The sequence below is a fragment of the Nanorana parkeri genome, unplaced genomic scaffold (assembly GCF_000935625.1).
Source record: "Nanorana parkeri isolate BGI_ZX_2015 unplaced genomic scaffold, ASM93562v1 scaffold114, whole genome shotgun sequence".
In the NCBI taxonomy this organism is placed as follows: domain Eukaryota; kingdom Metazoa; phylum Chordata; class Amphibia; order Anura; family Dicroglossidae; genus Nanorana; species Nanorana parkeri.
In genome coordinates, this window is record NW_017306382.1 from 1105109 (window position 1) to 1117550 (window position 12442).

The 12442-nt window shown below is 45.5% G+C and overlaps 1 protein-coding gene across 1 annotated transcript in view; it reads left to right on the forward strand.

Moving 5' to 3' along the window:
• ME3 (malic enzyme 3) overlaps nt 1–5722 on the forward strand; it is a 126467-nt gene extending 120745 nt beyond the window's left edge. Inside the window, exons 12-15 of the mRNA XM_018553248.1 lie at nt 628–770; nt 2272–2445; nt 3697–3795; nt 5353–5722. Of these exons, the coding sequence (XP_018408750.1) occupies nt 628–770; nt 2272–2445; nt 3697–3795; nt 5353–5514 (578 nt within the window). The 3' untranslated portion in view covers nt 5515–5722. The remainder of the gene's footprint in view (nt 1–627; nt 771–2271; nt 2446–3696; nt 3796–5352) is intronic.
• The last annotated feature ends 6720 nt before the right edge of the window (nt 5723–12442 follow it).

Below are 12442 nucleotides of genomic sequence, written 5' to 3' on the forward strand. Positions count from 1 at the left end.
GCCGTGCACGTAGCTGTACGTGCCGGCCGTTTCTCGTCTGAATGAGCCCTAATATGGAAAAGATCAGCTGCAGGTAGACCACAGGTAATGCTGGTGACTAGTCCTTTGCCCTCTGCCTGCCTTGTTTTGGTCACAGCTTCCAAGGTTCAGTCCCCTTTAGCAGGCAGTGAGGAAGGGGAGAGGAGTCACTGTGCAGAATCATTAAGTCGTGTGTATAAAATTCCACTTGAGTTCTTCAATCACTTGTTCAGCAATGCAGGTAAGGATAGCCTGGAAAATATGTGAAAAGGAGCCAATAGCTCCACCTAATGGCAGAAAATTGGAATGCAATATTTCATATTTATATGACTAAATGTTTAGGTTTTTTTTATTCCTGGCCATAATAAAGGAAGAAAATATACAAAACTGCTATATATTTAACCATGGAGATCTGCTCCAGAGAGAGATTCTCTGTTCACCCATACTAGAGCTCACCAGGGAAGGATTCTCATATAACAGATCCATCAGGTTTAGCCAGTGCTTGTACATAACATACTGCAATTTTTTTATTTTGTACATATGGCAAAGGTAATAATTCTAACCCGGTATTTATTATGCAACATTCACATTTTTTCATATTCTTTTTAGGAGTGGCTGCTATCATGGGGGCGTTTACAGAGAAGATACTGAAAAACATGGCTGCTTATAATCAAAGACCAATAATATTTGCACTGAGTAACCCAACCAGCAAGGCGGAGTGCACGGCGGAGCAGTGCTACCGTCTGACGGAGGTATGGTATCTGCCACCATGCTGTCTAGGGACATCAATGACCGCTATATATGTAGACTTCACTCCTGTGGTCCCCAACCATGTCACATGATTAGCCACCAGGGTCCTGTAGAGATGCATTTTGATATTACTGTTGATTGAGCTACAGAGAGGCTTGCAACTCTTCTTGGCAGCTTCTGCTGTTTTAATGAAGAATGTACCAACAGCTGTCCAGAGGTGGTTTGGCAAAGCAAAAATTGAAGACAATTTTTACCTCCAGTCCATGAGGCAGCGCCCCATCTTACCCTAATGTTGTAGTTACTGGTCATGCTGGTAAAATGTGTTATTTAATAGACATGTGCGGTTCGTTTCGTTCCTAATCAAAATGCGTACGAATTTTCCGAAATTCAGACACATCCGAATTTCCAAATCCGAATGTGTCCGAATCCTAATTTCCATTTCTGAATTTCAGATGCCGTCCGAATTTCGTTCAAAAACTAAACTGAATGGGACATGTGACTTTTCTGGCCAATCAGATGTGTTTTTCAGTTTAATGCATCCGAATGGGGTGTGAACATGAATTTTCATTACGGCAACATGGGAGCCATATACAGTATATACATATCATACTAAGCTGAGGCTCCTAGACCCGAATGGCATTCAGGATCCAAATTCCCCAATTAGATTTGGGAGCTCCTGAATCCCATTCTGGTCTGGGAGCCTCAGCTTTAGTGATATATGGATATGGTTTTCTGTGGTATTCGCAGTGAATATTCGTAAACTCATCCGAAACTAACGAAAATTCGGGTGTCGTCCGAATCCGAAACCCGAACAGAATTTAATTTCGAGTCCGAATCACAAAATAACTAAATAAGCGAACCAAATTTTTCCTGCTGCTTTACATGTCTAGTTAATTCAGTGGAGCCACAGACTAAAATTGGTCCCATGAGAACCATTGTATCTGCATGACTAGATATCATTGCACAGAGCCCTGTGAGTTGAGATTCTTCCTGTCCTGGTGACAAGTCCCCAGCGAATTATGAGGGGAAAAAATGGGGGTGGCCCAAGAGCTCCTAGCAATCTATGACGCTCGGTCTGGCATCCCAACGAGCTCCAGGCAACTAGCGACGTCCGTGAGCTGGGCGGCAATTGTTTCGGAGAACCCCCCTGCACTCCTTACGGTCTATAACCTTATAATATTGGTGATCGCACAGATGGCCTCAGGGTGAACTTAGTGGGTGCCGTTGACCCACTGAGATTACAGATAGACCCACTGACAGTGCGGTCCCGCGTCGGTTCCCAGACCCCTTCCCCGCCACCTGAACGGCATGTGAACCAGTGATTGATCATTCCCTTTCATCAAACGCTTCTCCAAATGCTCTTTTGTTGTTGACTGAAAATAATGCTTTGCACTGAGGGGAGCACTATGGAGCTCTAGAGGTGATCAGTCACAGTGTATTCTATTTAGTGGATAGGTAAATCTGAGTGGTTGCTCTACTACAATCTTGGCCCCTTTTCTCTAGGGTCGCGGGATCTTTGCCAGCGGAAGTCCGTTCTCCAAAGTGACCCTTCCAAATGGTCAGACTTTCTACCCGGGTCAGGGAAACAATGCCTATGTGTTCCCGGGAGTTGCTCTGGGAGTCATCGCTTGTGGCGTCCGACATATCACAGAAGACATTTTCCTCACCACGGCGGAGGTAGGTGGCGCTGACCTTTTGGTATGATAAATAACACCCCAATCACATGACTACTATGAAAATGAGCAAATGAGGTACACTGGACGGTAAAATAGACGTGTGTTGTAAATGCCATCGTCTATTAAGAAAAACTATGTGAGTTTCAAAAACGTGCCTTTGCAGTGCGGCTACCCCCACACTACAAGGATTAACTGCTCATTTTTATCTAAGGGCAAAAATATACTCGCCTGAACCTTAGAGTGTGGGGGTAGCTCCACTGCAAGGGTGATTTTTCTTTATTGCCTGGAGTTCTTCTTTAAAGCCGCAATTTTGTGCCCCCAAAAAATCTCAAAAGTTTCCTACAGAGGAAGAGGTCTTATAATGAAATTCTCTGGTGGGTCATATCTTCGGTCTTTGACAGGTTTAAGTGTTGCAGCCCCGATCAGGACCTTCAGCGTGCAATGCTTTGGTAGTGTTGGATGTCTGTGTCCACTGCCATGCGCTATGGTTCTGTCCATCACTACAGGACACAGCAGTAGTACAGGGGTCAGTGGATGAGACCACAGCGCATGGAGGGGGGACACAGGTATTCAACACTCCCAAATTATTCCATGCTGAAGATTCTGACATAGACTGCATTGGTTCAACAGAGCAAAGATATCGGCTACATGGCCGGGTTTGGAGGTGAATGAGGTGAATAAAAAACCTCTTCTTTTGCGGGGAATTAATTTTTGGATCTTTGAGGGTTTATATTGGCAATGACAGAGGTTATATGTTAAACAAACCTTCACCCTAAGTCCAGAGTATTAGAGATCCAGACTGGTGAGAAATCTTACATTGCCCCCGGTATCCCTAAATCCTTCTCCTTGTTGGTGATTCTTGACTTGACCAGAACCTCGCTCACATGACCTCAGCCAAAATGTTTTGGGAGCATGACCTTCAAGCACAACCATTCAGCAGCCTTTCCTAAATCCTGATCCTTCCTTCACTGGAGATCACATGACCAGTGCTCTGGCATTTGGTCACATGACCAACGTTGCAACTAGAAGATTATAAGGATGCTGGAGGAACCATAAGTGTTTTCAGGCCTCCCTATACTTGGGGTGTTGGGGGAGAGGGGGGGTGATTTTATTAAGGGCAAGATGCATTCACAGCATAACTCTGCAAATCTTAATGAAATATAATAGCATTATTTTTATTTTTTTGAGTGCAAAGGTTAAATTACGCTTCAATCACTAGTTCCTTATCTATGTGAATGCCTTGTCTTGTTAGGCCATTGCTGAAGATGTCACCAAAGAGAACTTGGCAGAGGGACGATTGTATCCCCCTCTTAGCAGCATCAGGGAGGTGTCCCTCAAGATTGCTGTTAAGGTAAGTTGTGTATACATTCTATTGACATGTGCTCTATGGAGCTCCGGCCGAAATGTATTTTTTTCAGTGTTAATTACAATTGAACAGTCTAGGTGTGCTGGTGACTTTTATCATTTCATCACTCATGACCTTACCACGTGTCATTGCAGCACCAGCCAACGTATTCCAGGTCTTCCGGCTGTATGGAGTATGGCTGGTATCCTTACCCAGTGACGTGCAGTAAGGGCCGTGCTAGGCCCGCCCCAGCCACCGACGCCCCGCCCCAACCCAGTCACTGAGCAATGTGTGGAGAAGGGAGGAGACAGGGAGGAGCCTCCCTGTCCCTCACTTGCTCGTCACTGGGGAGGCATCGAGATCGATCTCCTCAGTGTTTTAGTTTGGACAGCTTGGATCAAGGGCGCTTTGCCATTAGTCCAAACCATCCACATAGCACAAGCCTCTAACACAAAGTAGACTGTTGGCCTCACTAGTTAGGTTACACAAGCTGTGGGGAAGCCCGTTACTGTGTAACCTAACTACCTGTCAAAAGCAAGATGCAGCGCCGCCTGTTATTTACAGGCAGCGCTCCGTCCATGACAGGTGACACAGTGGGGAGGATTTCCCTGCTCTGTAACCTGTAACAAGCCGCTCTGAATGGAGAAAAAGCTGTCAGCTTTAGACTTGAAGCCGACAGCTTTTTCCTCCATAATACTAGGTAAGGCTCTGCCCCACCTGCCTCACCTGACCGCACGTACCTGTCCTTACCATCTCTGCAGTAGGTACACAGACAGTGATATAACACTGATTATTTGTTAACTGCTTTGTGTCCCCTTGGAAATAATTTCTCTTATCCCATCAAATCTGTTGGAGATTTTAATCCTTCCCCACTGTATACAACTGAAAAACAATGCTTTGGCTGGAATTCTACTTTAGAACATTCCAAGCAGAGCGCCGCCATCACTCAGTAAATTCAGCTTCTGCCACTTGTAATCTACCATCTGTTAGATGTACTGGTCCAGCCTCATGTGCAGTAATGAGAACATAATCTCATACGTGATACCATCTAGCAGCTGTGGAAATAGTGCTGCTGAATCTGATAGGGACTTTCAGTGCAGAGCCGGATTTCTGTATCATTCCAGGGCCTGGCTATGTACAGGGCAATTTAATGGCTGGTCATCACAAGACCAGGTCTGGAGTGGCCTGACTTCTGGCCTCTTATCAGCGCCATCATTTTTCCTGAGTCATTTGCTGTCACCTTATTGGAGACTTTCCACTTAATGAAACAATGTGAATAAAGGTGATACACAATCTACATTCCAATTTACCTCAAAGGTGTTTGATGGGGTGAAGTCAGTGCTCTCTGCATGCCACCCATAATACTCCCCACCAAACTGGTCAAGCATGTCTCTATAGAGCTTTGTGCACATGGGCCTTTCACAAACTGTTTCCACAAAGTCGGAAGCGCACAATTGTCTACAATGTCTTTGTATGCTGTAGCAGTAACCGTACTCTGTACTGGAAACACCTGAATTCACTTTGCAGTCAGTAAGCCCAAATGTGTGTTTTTCATTTTGTTAGGTCGTGGACTACGCTTACAGAAACAACCTGGCATCCTGCTATCCAGAACCCGATGACAAAGAGGCCTTTGTGAAATCCATCATCTACAGTGCTGACTATGATTCCTTTGCCATCGACAACTACCGGTGGCCCGAGGAGGCTATGCAGATCCAAGATGTGTAGCCCGTATTATGCGTCTTCTCTCTACGATTGCACTGTCACACACTCCGGGAGTGTCGCTCAAGACAAGCATACTTATAGCAAAGCTTCCTGATGTTAGATTCATAAATCACCAAGCAGACAAACCAAGAATAGATTGAATGTAATACATACAGTACTCAGCCTTGCCTAGAAGTCTCCTCATAGACTAGAACAGAAGACCCCAAACTGGTGACTGACAGTTTCATGTCAATATACAGAATATATCTATCAGAGAAAGGCTGTGTATACAATAGGGATTGCTTTTTCATTATCCATATATACTGGACAACACTTTCCTGAGACTAATCATCTAATAACTACTCATTGGGGTAAATTTAGGAAAACTGGAGCAGCTGTGCATGGCAACCTATCCGCTTCTCTCTTCAGTTTGTTCAGTTAAGCTTTGAAAATGAAAGAGACAAGCTGATTGGTTGCCATGCACAGCTGCTCCAGATTTTGTCTGCTCCAATTTTGATAAATTCCCCTCAGTGTTTTGTCATTTGGCTCTCCACTAATGTTTAAAGGAGAACTATGGGGTCAGTGCTTTTCCCCATAGTTCTCCCCCAGGGTCACGGGAGGACACAAACTAGCGTCCTCCTGCGGCCCAAAGCTCAGTATACCGCGAGCTACCACTCGCAGTATACTGAGACCGCCGCAGCCTGGACGGATCCTGACATTACTGTCTGGATGCATCCAGCTGCGGGATTGACAGCTGGCTCTGCCTATCTAGAAGCAGAGCCAGCTGTGCCCGCCCCCTCCCCCATCCGTTCCGCCAGTGAGCGCTGGAGGATCGGGGAGGGGGGGGGGGCCCTGCAGGGAGCCATGAGTGACAGTCACGGCTCTCTGCAGGGGCATGATCGAGAAGTGAGCGAGGGATGGTATGTGTTCGCTCATTTCCCGATCTATTGAGCCGACCTGTGACAGTTTCATTGTCACACGTCGGCTCGAACTATGAGGATCAGTGATTTTCACTCACCTCATAGTTCTCCTTTAAGCCTCATTAGAGGAGGGAAAATAAACCTTATTCCCCAAAGACTTGATAAAGTCCGTGGTGATCCTCTTCCAGTCCTCCTTTGGGAACCACTAAACTAAATCATGGCAAGGCATAGCAGTGTGTGCTCTGTATCTCACTTGAGCTGCCGTCCTTCATATTAAAACCAAATGTAATTCTGAACCTTATTGTAGGCCAGGCTTTACGCTTCCCTTGGTGTTAGAGGTTTTAACTTTTTATTTTAGAGCTCTTTTACTCCTGCTTAGTTGGGTTTGATGAAATACAGGGACGACTGTCGGAAATAACCACACACTGCTTTGACTATAACCAGACTTGGTCATTACACCTCCATGGTGGATGTTGGTAATTACCGGAAGAATGCTCAGCTTTAGGTGATCATCTTTCTAGCTAGTATGACCTGTATATTATATTAGGTAATCCTTCAAGCCGACCTCGGTCTAAAAGGGATCTAAGGTAACAGTGGTACTGGAGTGCTAGGGACCTTTCGCGGCTGCAAGTGCCTGTGTTGGTTTTCAAATCTTTCCTGTCCCTGTGGAAGCACTTGGATTCATGGCCCAGGCTGTACATGGGGCCTTAACTGAGGCCCACTTTAAGATTAAGCCATGTTCCTTCGCTACCCAAATTAACTGTCAAATGCCATAAACTTAGGGGGCAGATAGTAGAGACTCATCTGACTGTATACGTGGTGGGGTGGGACATATTCTCAACTCAGAGAGAAATAGAGGATCAATGTATAGCCCGGCCTAGAATCAAAGGGGGTTGATTTGAACACTAACACAGGTACTTGTACACACCTAATCTTCAAGGCTGTTGTTGCCTTAAAAATGATTCAGCCGACATTTGGTTTACTGTAAGGACAAGGCCACCCAAAACTTAAAAAGAGGAGCTGATCTCTGGAAGTTATTCCCCAAAAAAGGCAGAGAGAGGGCTTTAGCTTGTACTTGAGCATTGTGTACAGCGAGCTTTTCAAGAATTTTTGGCAAGCTTCGAGCAGCTTGATGAAGCTTTTAAAGAGCTCTTCAGTTCCAATATGGGAACGTTAAACATGGATCCTAATGGGAGTGCTGGCTGTAACCAGTTAGCTTCAGCGCTACTTGAAACATGTTGAAAGTCTGCTATAGCTTTCTAGGATCATGTTGAACGTGACAGTCGGCACTCCCATTATGATCCAACAGGTAGCCGAGGTACTGAACTGTGAGAAACCTTGTGGTGGCTGCAAGCACTTGTTTTGATTTTCAAATCCTTCCTGATCCTGTGGAAGTACTTTGGATTCTAAGCCCAGGATGTACATGGGGCCATGATTTAGGCCAACTTTAAGAGTAAGCCTTGCCCCTTCCCTACCCCCATCATTAAACGGTCAAATTCCAGAAGTTCAGAGGGTGGACAGTAGAGGCTCTGCCATTGCCTGGGGTGGGGCTTAATATCAACTCAGAATAAAATAGGGGTTCAGTGTAAAGCCTTGCCTAGAATCAAAGGGGGTTGATTTGAACAGTAACAATGGTATTTGCAGACACCTATACTCAACACTGTTGCTACCTTAGAAATGTTTCAGCCAGCGTCTGGTTTACAGTAAGGGTAAGTCCACCCGAAACTTAGATTAAAGAGGACTTGAACATTTATATGTTTACCCAGCCCAAACTGGAGTTGAATCGAGCCTTAAAGGCTACAACAAAGCTTGCTGAAAGCCCTGCAAACGCTTTGTAAAAGCTCGCTGTTCACACCGTTCCATAAGCCATAGTGTGAGGCAAAATGGCCGCAAAAGTGGGTAGAGTGGGGAACCTGGGTGCAGAGCACCACCTTAAACTACAGCCCTCACCCAAGACTGAATGAATTTTGGCCAATCCTTAACTGCATCTTTCCTGGAGATACCCAGATTAGACTGTAAGCTCGCTGTGCAGACATTTTCAGTATAGATGTATAATGTATTATTAGAACAGAAGTCCATAATCTCGTGGCCCATATATCAATGTAAACGTGATTGGCCTCGTAGCTGTTCAGCCAATGTCAGGAGTCTTTGCTGTTGTGACATATACTGTATACTGTATATGCACTGACTTGTTATGTGAATGAATGTTTCTGTTCTATACCAGGACCACCCGGAAACTTTTATACCTGGAACTCCTTTTACAATAAATCTGCTTGTTTTAGACGACATTTTGTATTGCGTCTCACAGCCCTGAAATCTTCTAATGGTCGTCGGATGGTGCGATGGCATGTTAATCCTTTCTATCTTCAGTTCTGATCAGTGTACGTTATGTTTGCATTGTTACTGTAGCATACTGTATGTTTATACTGTACATAGATTCCTGGTGAAATCACTGCCCATCTATCTTTAGTATATTATAAGCAGGCTGAGATTAAAGGGGAACTCCGCCTTCCTGAAATCTGGTGTTGAGAAGCACTGGAGAAAAACTGTAAAGGGTCTATTTTGCCTGATAGGAAATCTGTGCTGAGAGAAACATAAGGCTGCCACCAATGACTTCTAAAGGAAGTGCCCATTCGCTGACAACTAGCTTTTTCAAAATTTCTGCAATGGTAGCCTACATATTTCTCTCAGTACAGGTTTCCTTAAAGTGAACTGTTTGCCATTTTAAACAGGTGATAAAATAGTGTCTAAAATAATGGCCTATCCATTCAGTAGAGACCTGTGACATCACTGAGAATGCAGCCTATCCATTCACTAGAGACCGGTGACATCACTGAGAATGCAGCCTATCCATTCACTAGAGACCGGTGACATCACTGAGAATGAAGCCTATCTATTCACTAGAGATCGGTGACATCACTGAGAATGAAGCCTATCCATTCAGTAGAGACCAGAGACATCACTGAGAATGCAGCCTATCCATTCACTAGAGACCAGTGACATCACTGACAAGGAAGCCTATCCGCTCACTAGAGACCGGTGACATCACTGAGAATGCAGCCTATCCATTCACTAGAGATCGGTGACATCACTGAGAATGCAGCCTATCCATTCACTAGAGACCGGTGACATCACTGAGAATGCAGCCTATCCATAGGGGTGTCCTGAGGCAGGGTGTCACACAAAGAGTGTACCAGGTGACACCTGTAGCGATGCCCTCGCACCTGATGTCACGTGCTGTTACCGGACGGCGCCCATCTTGGGGTGATGGAGGCCAGCAGAGAGATGACGGGACATTAACCCTGCGGGATAAGGTATCCCGCCGGGTCCCCTTTTCTCTCGAGCAACTGTCAGGCTCTCGGTCCATGACTGAGTGCAAGACTTTTCAGAGGGGGGGGGTGTGCGGGAGCGGATCACACTGGCATCCGCCCCCCCCAGCGGTCTGTAATGTTGCAGTAGCGTGCTGGACTTACCTGAGACCCTGCAGAGCACACCATAGATCCTGCATAGCCCACCTGATGCTCTCTCTGGTGGGCTCTGCAGGGTCCCAGGTGGGTTGGTCTGGTCGTCGGGATGCCGCCTCGGTACAGTTGATACCCATGTAAGAGGCCCAATGCGAGTGACAGGTGACAGGGAGTGCCCTCAGAGGAGGGGACGGAGTGCTCAGAGGATTCCTAATCTGGTCTTATCACACACCCCTTACCCCCCCCCCTGGGGTCCAACCTGAGGTGTTTATAAATACAACCCACAGAGTCTCTTCTGCAATAGAGCCTGGAAGCCAGCAATGTTTGTTTTAAACTTGAATTTAATTCTACTTTAAGGCGTGTATAACAATGTTGTTCTTTCACTTGCCTGGCTTTCCAATTGACTGAGAAATAATGACTGTATTTGAAGCACGCAGCTCCGGAATGGAGACCCAAAAGTTGCTTTTGCTTATTGCAGTGCAGCAGACTGTGTTCTGAAACATTTGTTTGATAACACAATGTCAAAGTACAATGAAACCCGTAATCCTGAGTTAATGAGGAAGCAGAAAAACAGAAGACTTTGTGCATATTTAATAAATCTTTATTTTAGACATCAGACAATCTTCCATTCAAGTTGCTAATTAGTCCTCACACCGCTTCTCCTCGTTGTTGAGGCACAATCTGTTTTCAGCGTCACAGCGCATTTCCCAACAATACCGCCACCGACCCAATTAGTTCTATTGACCGCTGACACGGCCATAGCAGAGATAGAGGTAGGAGAGTGTTTCAAGCTTTAGAATCCAATGTAATTAGTATGCAGAACTGCTCATTTGTAATAACAGCATTTAGGACAGGAAGTACAAACCGACAGATACGCTTTATGAATAAACAAACTTTACTGAAGAGCAGACGGTGGCGGTCAAACCATCAGACGGCATCCTGGGATGTAGCGCGACTCGCACCAAACGTTGGTCTCTCCGCAGTTTGACGTTCGCCTCTTGCACTGGAAGCAGCGGCGATACTTCTCGAACTGATCTAGAAGAAGGTGACTACCGGCCCTGGGGTGGAAGAAAAACAAATATGTCAGAGTGCTTCGTAATATGAAAGTTGAGGATCTGACCTCCTTTCTGATGATGTCAGCTGCCTGTCATCCTGTACCTCGGGCTTTAATATCCTGTGAAGTCACCTGAGCCGGAACATCTATCCAGATCAGGAGTTTTTACGGGGCACATTCTGGTTTCAGTCTAGGGTCGCTATGTACAATGTGAGCATTTTTATTCTTTTATTTAATACGTAGTTTGCTCCGCCCCTTTTTGTTCTGCCTGTGGCTTGCGATTCCGTTAAGAGAATCTTAAGGTCGAGTAATCCAGCAGCACATTTTCATGTCTCCTTTGCTCTTTATCACTTTATTCAGCTGCTGGGAACAGTGGAAATACCCATTACTTCTGGGTATGGAGGAGCATGTGACGGCACTGGTGCTTGATGATTGGTCCAGAACAGTCGCAGGAAGTTAGGGAAGCAGTCAGACATGCATAAGTTCCGACTGGAAATCTGCTTTAGGTTACAAAGGTGGCTTCTCCTTACTTGCAGAAGCTGAACAAAATGCAGGAATACCATATGGATCATATGGATGGTAAGTATAAGTTGTTGGGGTGGGGAGGTAAGAAAGTGAACCCATTGCTTTACTCTACAGGGGGAAAGAACAGGTCCACTTTAAAGACGAGCTCCAAGGCAAGCAGCTAAACACATGGATGAAATACATATGAACTGGCCTGCCTGTCAAAATATTTGCCATTCTGTTACAGATACTCCTGCCACAAAGCACAGCCAGGTCCCTGACCTTCACTGTTGCAGCAGCATAGCTTGATCCCGGACAAACCCCCAACTTGCTTATTGGACAATGTAGGAGCAGCAGTACACAGAGTGTGTAGGAACAAACCTTTGTCTCACAAAGCTTTAGCTTAATTTATTGCAGCTTACCAAATTTTATGATGGCTGCATTAGTTTTGTTTTATATTTTTTTTCTTTTATTTTCACCTGTTGATCGGACAAAATCTGTTATTATGCAGAGCACACCATAGATCCTGCATAGCCCACCTGATACTCTCTCTGGTGGGCTCTGCAGGGTCCCAGGTGGGTTGGTCTGGTCGTCGGGATGCCGCCTCGGTACAGTTGATACCCATGTAAGAGGCCCAATGCGAGTGACAGGTGACAGGGAGTGCCCTCAGAGGAGGGGACGGAGTGCTCAGAGGATTCCTAATCTGGTCTTATCACACACCCCTTACCCCCCCCCCTGGGGTCCAACCTGAGGTGTTTATAAATACAACCCACAGAGTCTCTTCTGCAATAGAGCCTGGAAGCCAGCAATGTTTGTTTTAAACTTGAATTTAATTCTACTTTAAGGCGTGTATAACAATGTTGTTCTTTCACTTGCCTGGCTTTCCAATTGACTGAGAAATAATGACTGTATTTGAAGCACGCAGCTCCGGAATGGAGACCCAAAAGTTGCTTTTGCTTATTGCAGTGCAGCAGACTGTGTTCTGAAACATTTGTTTGATAACACAATGT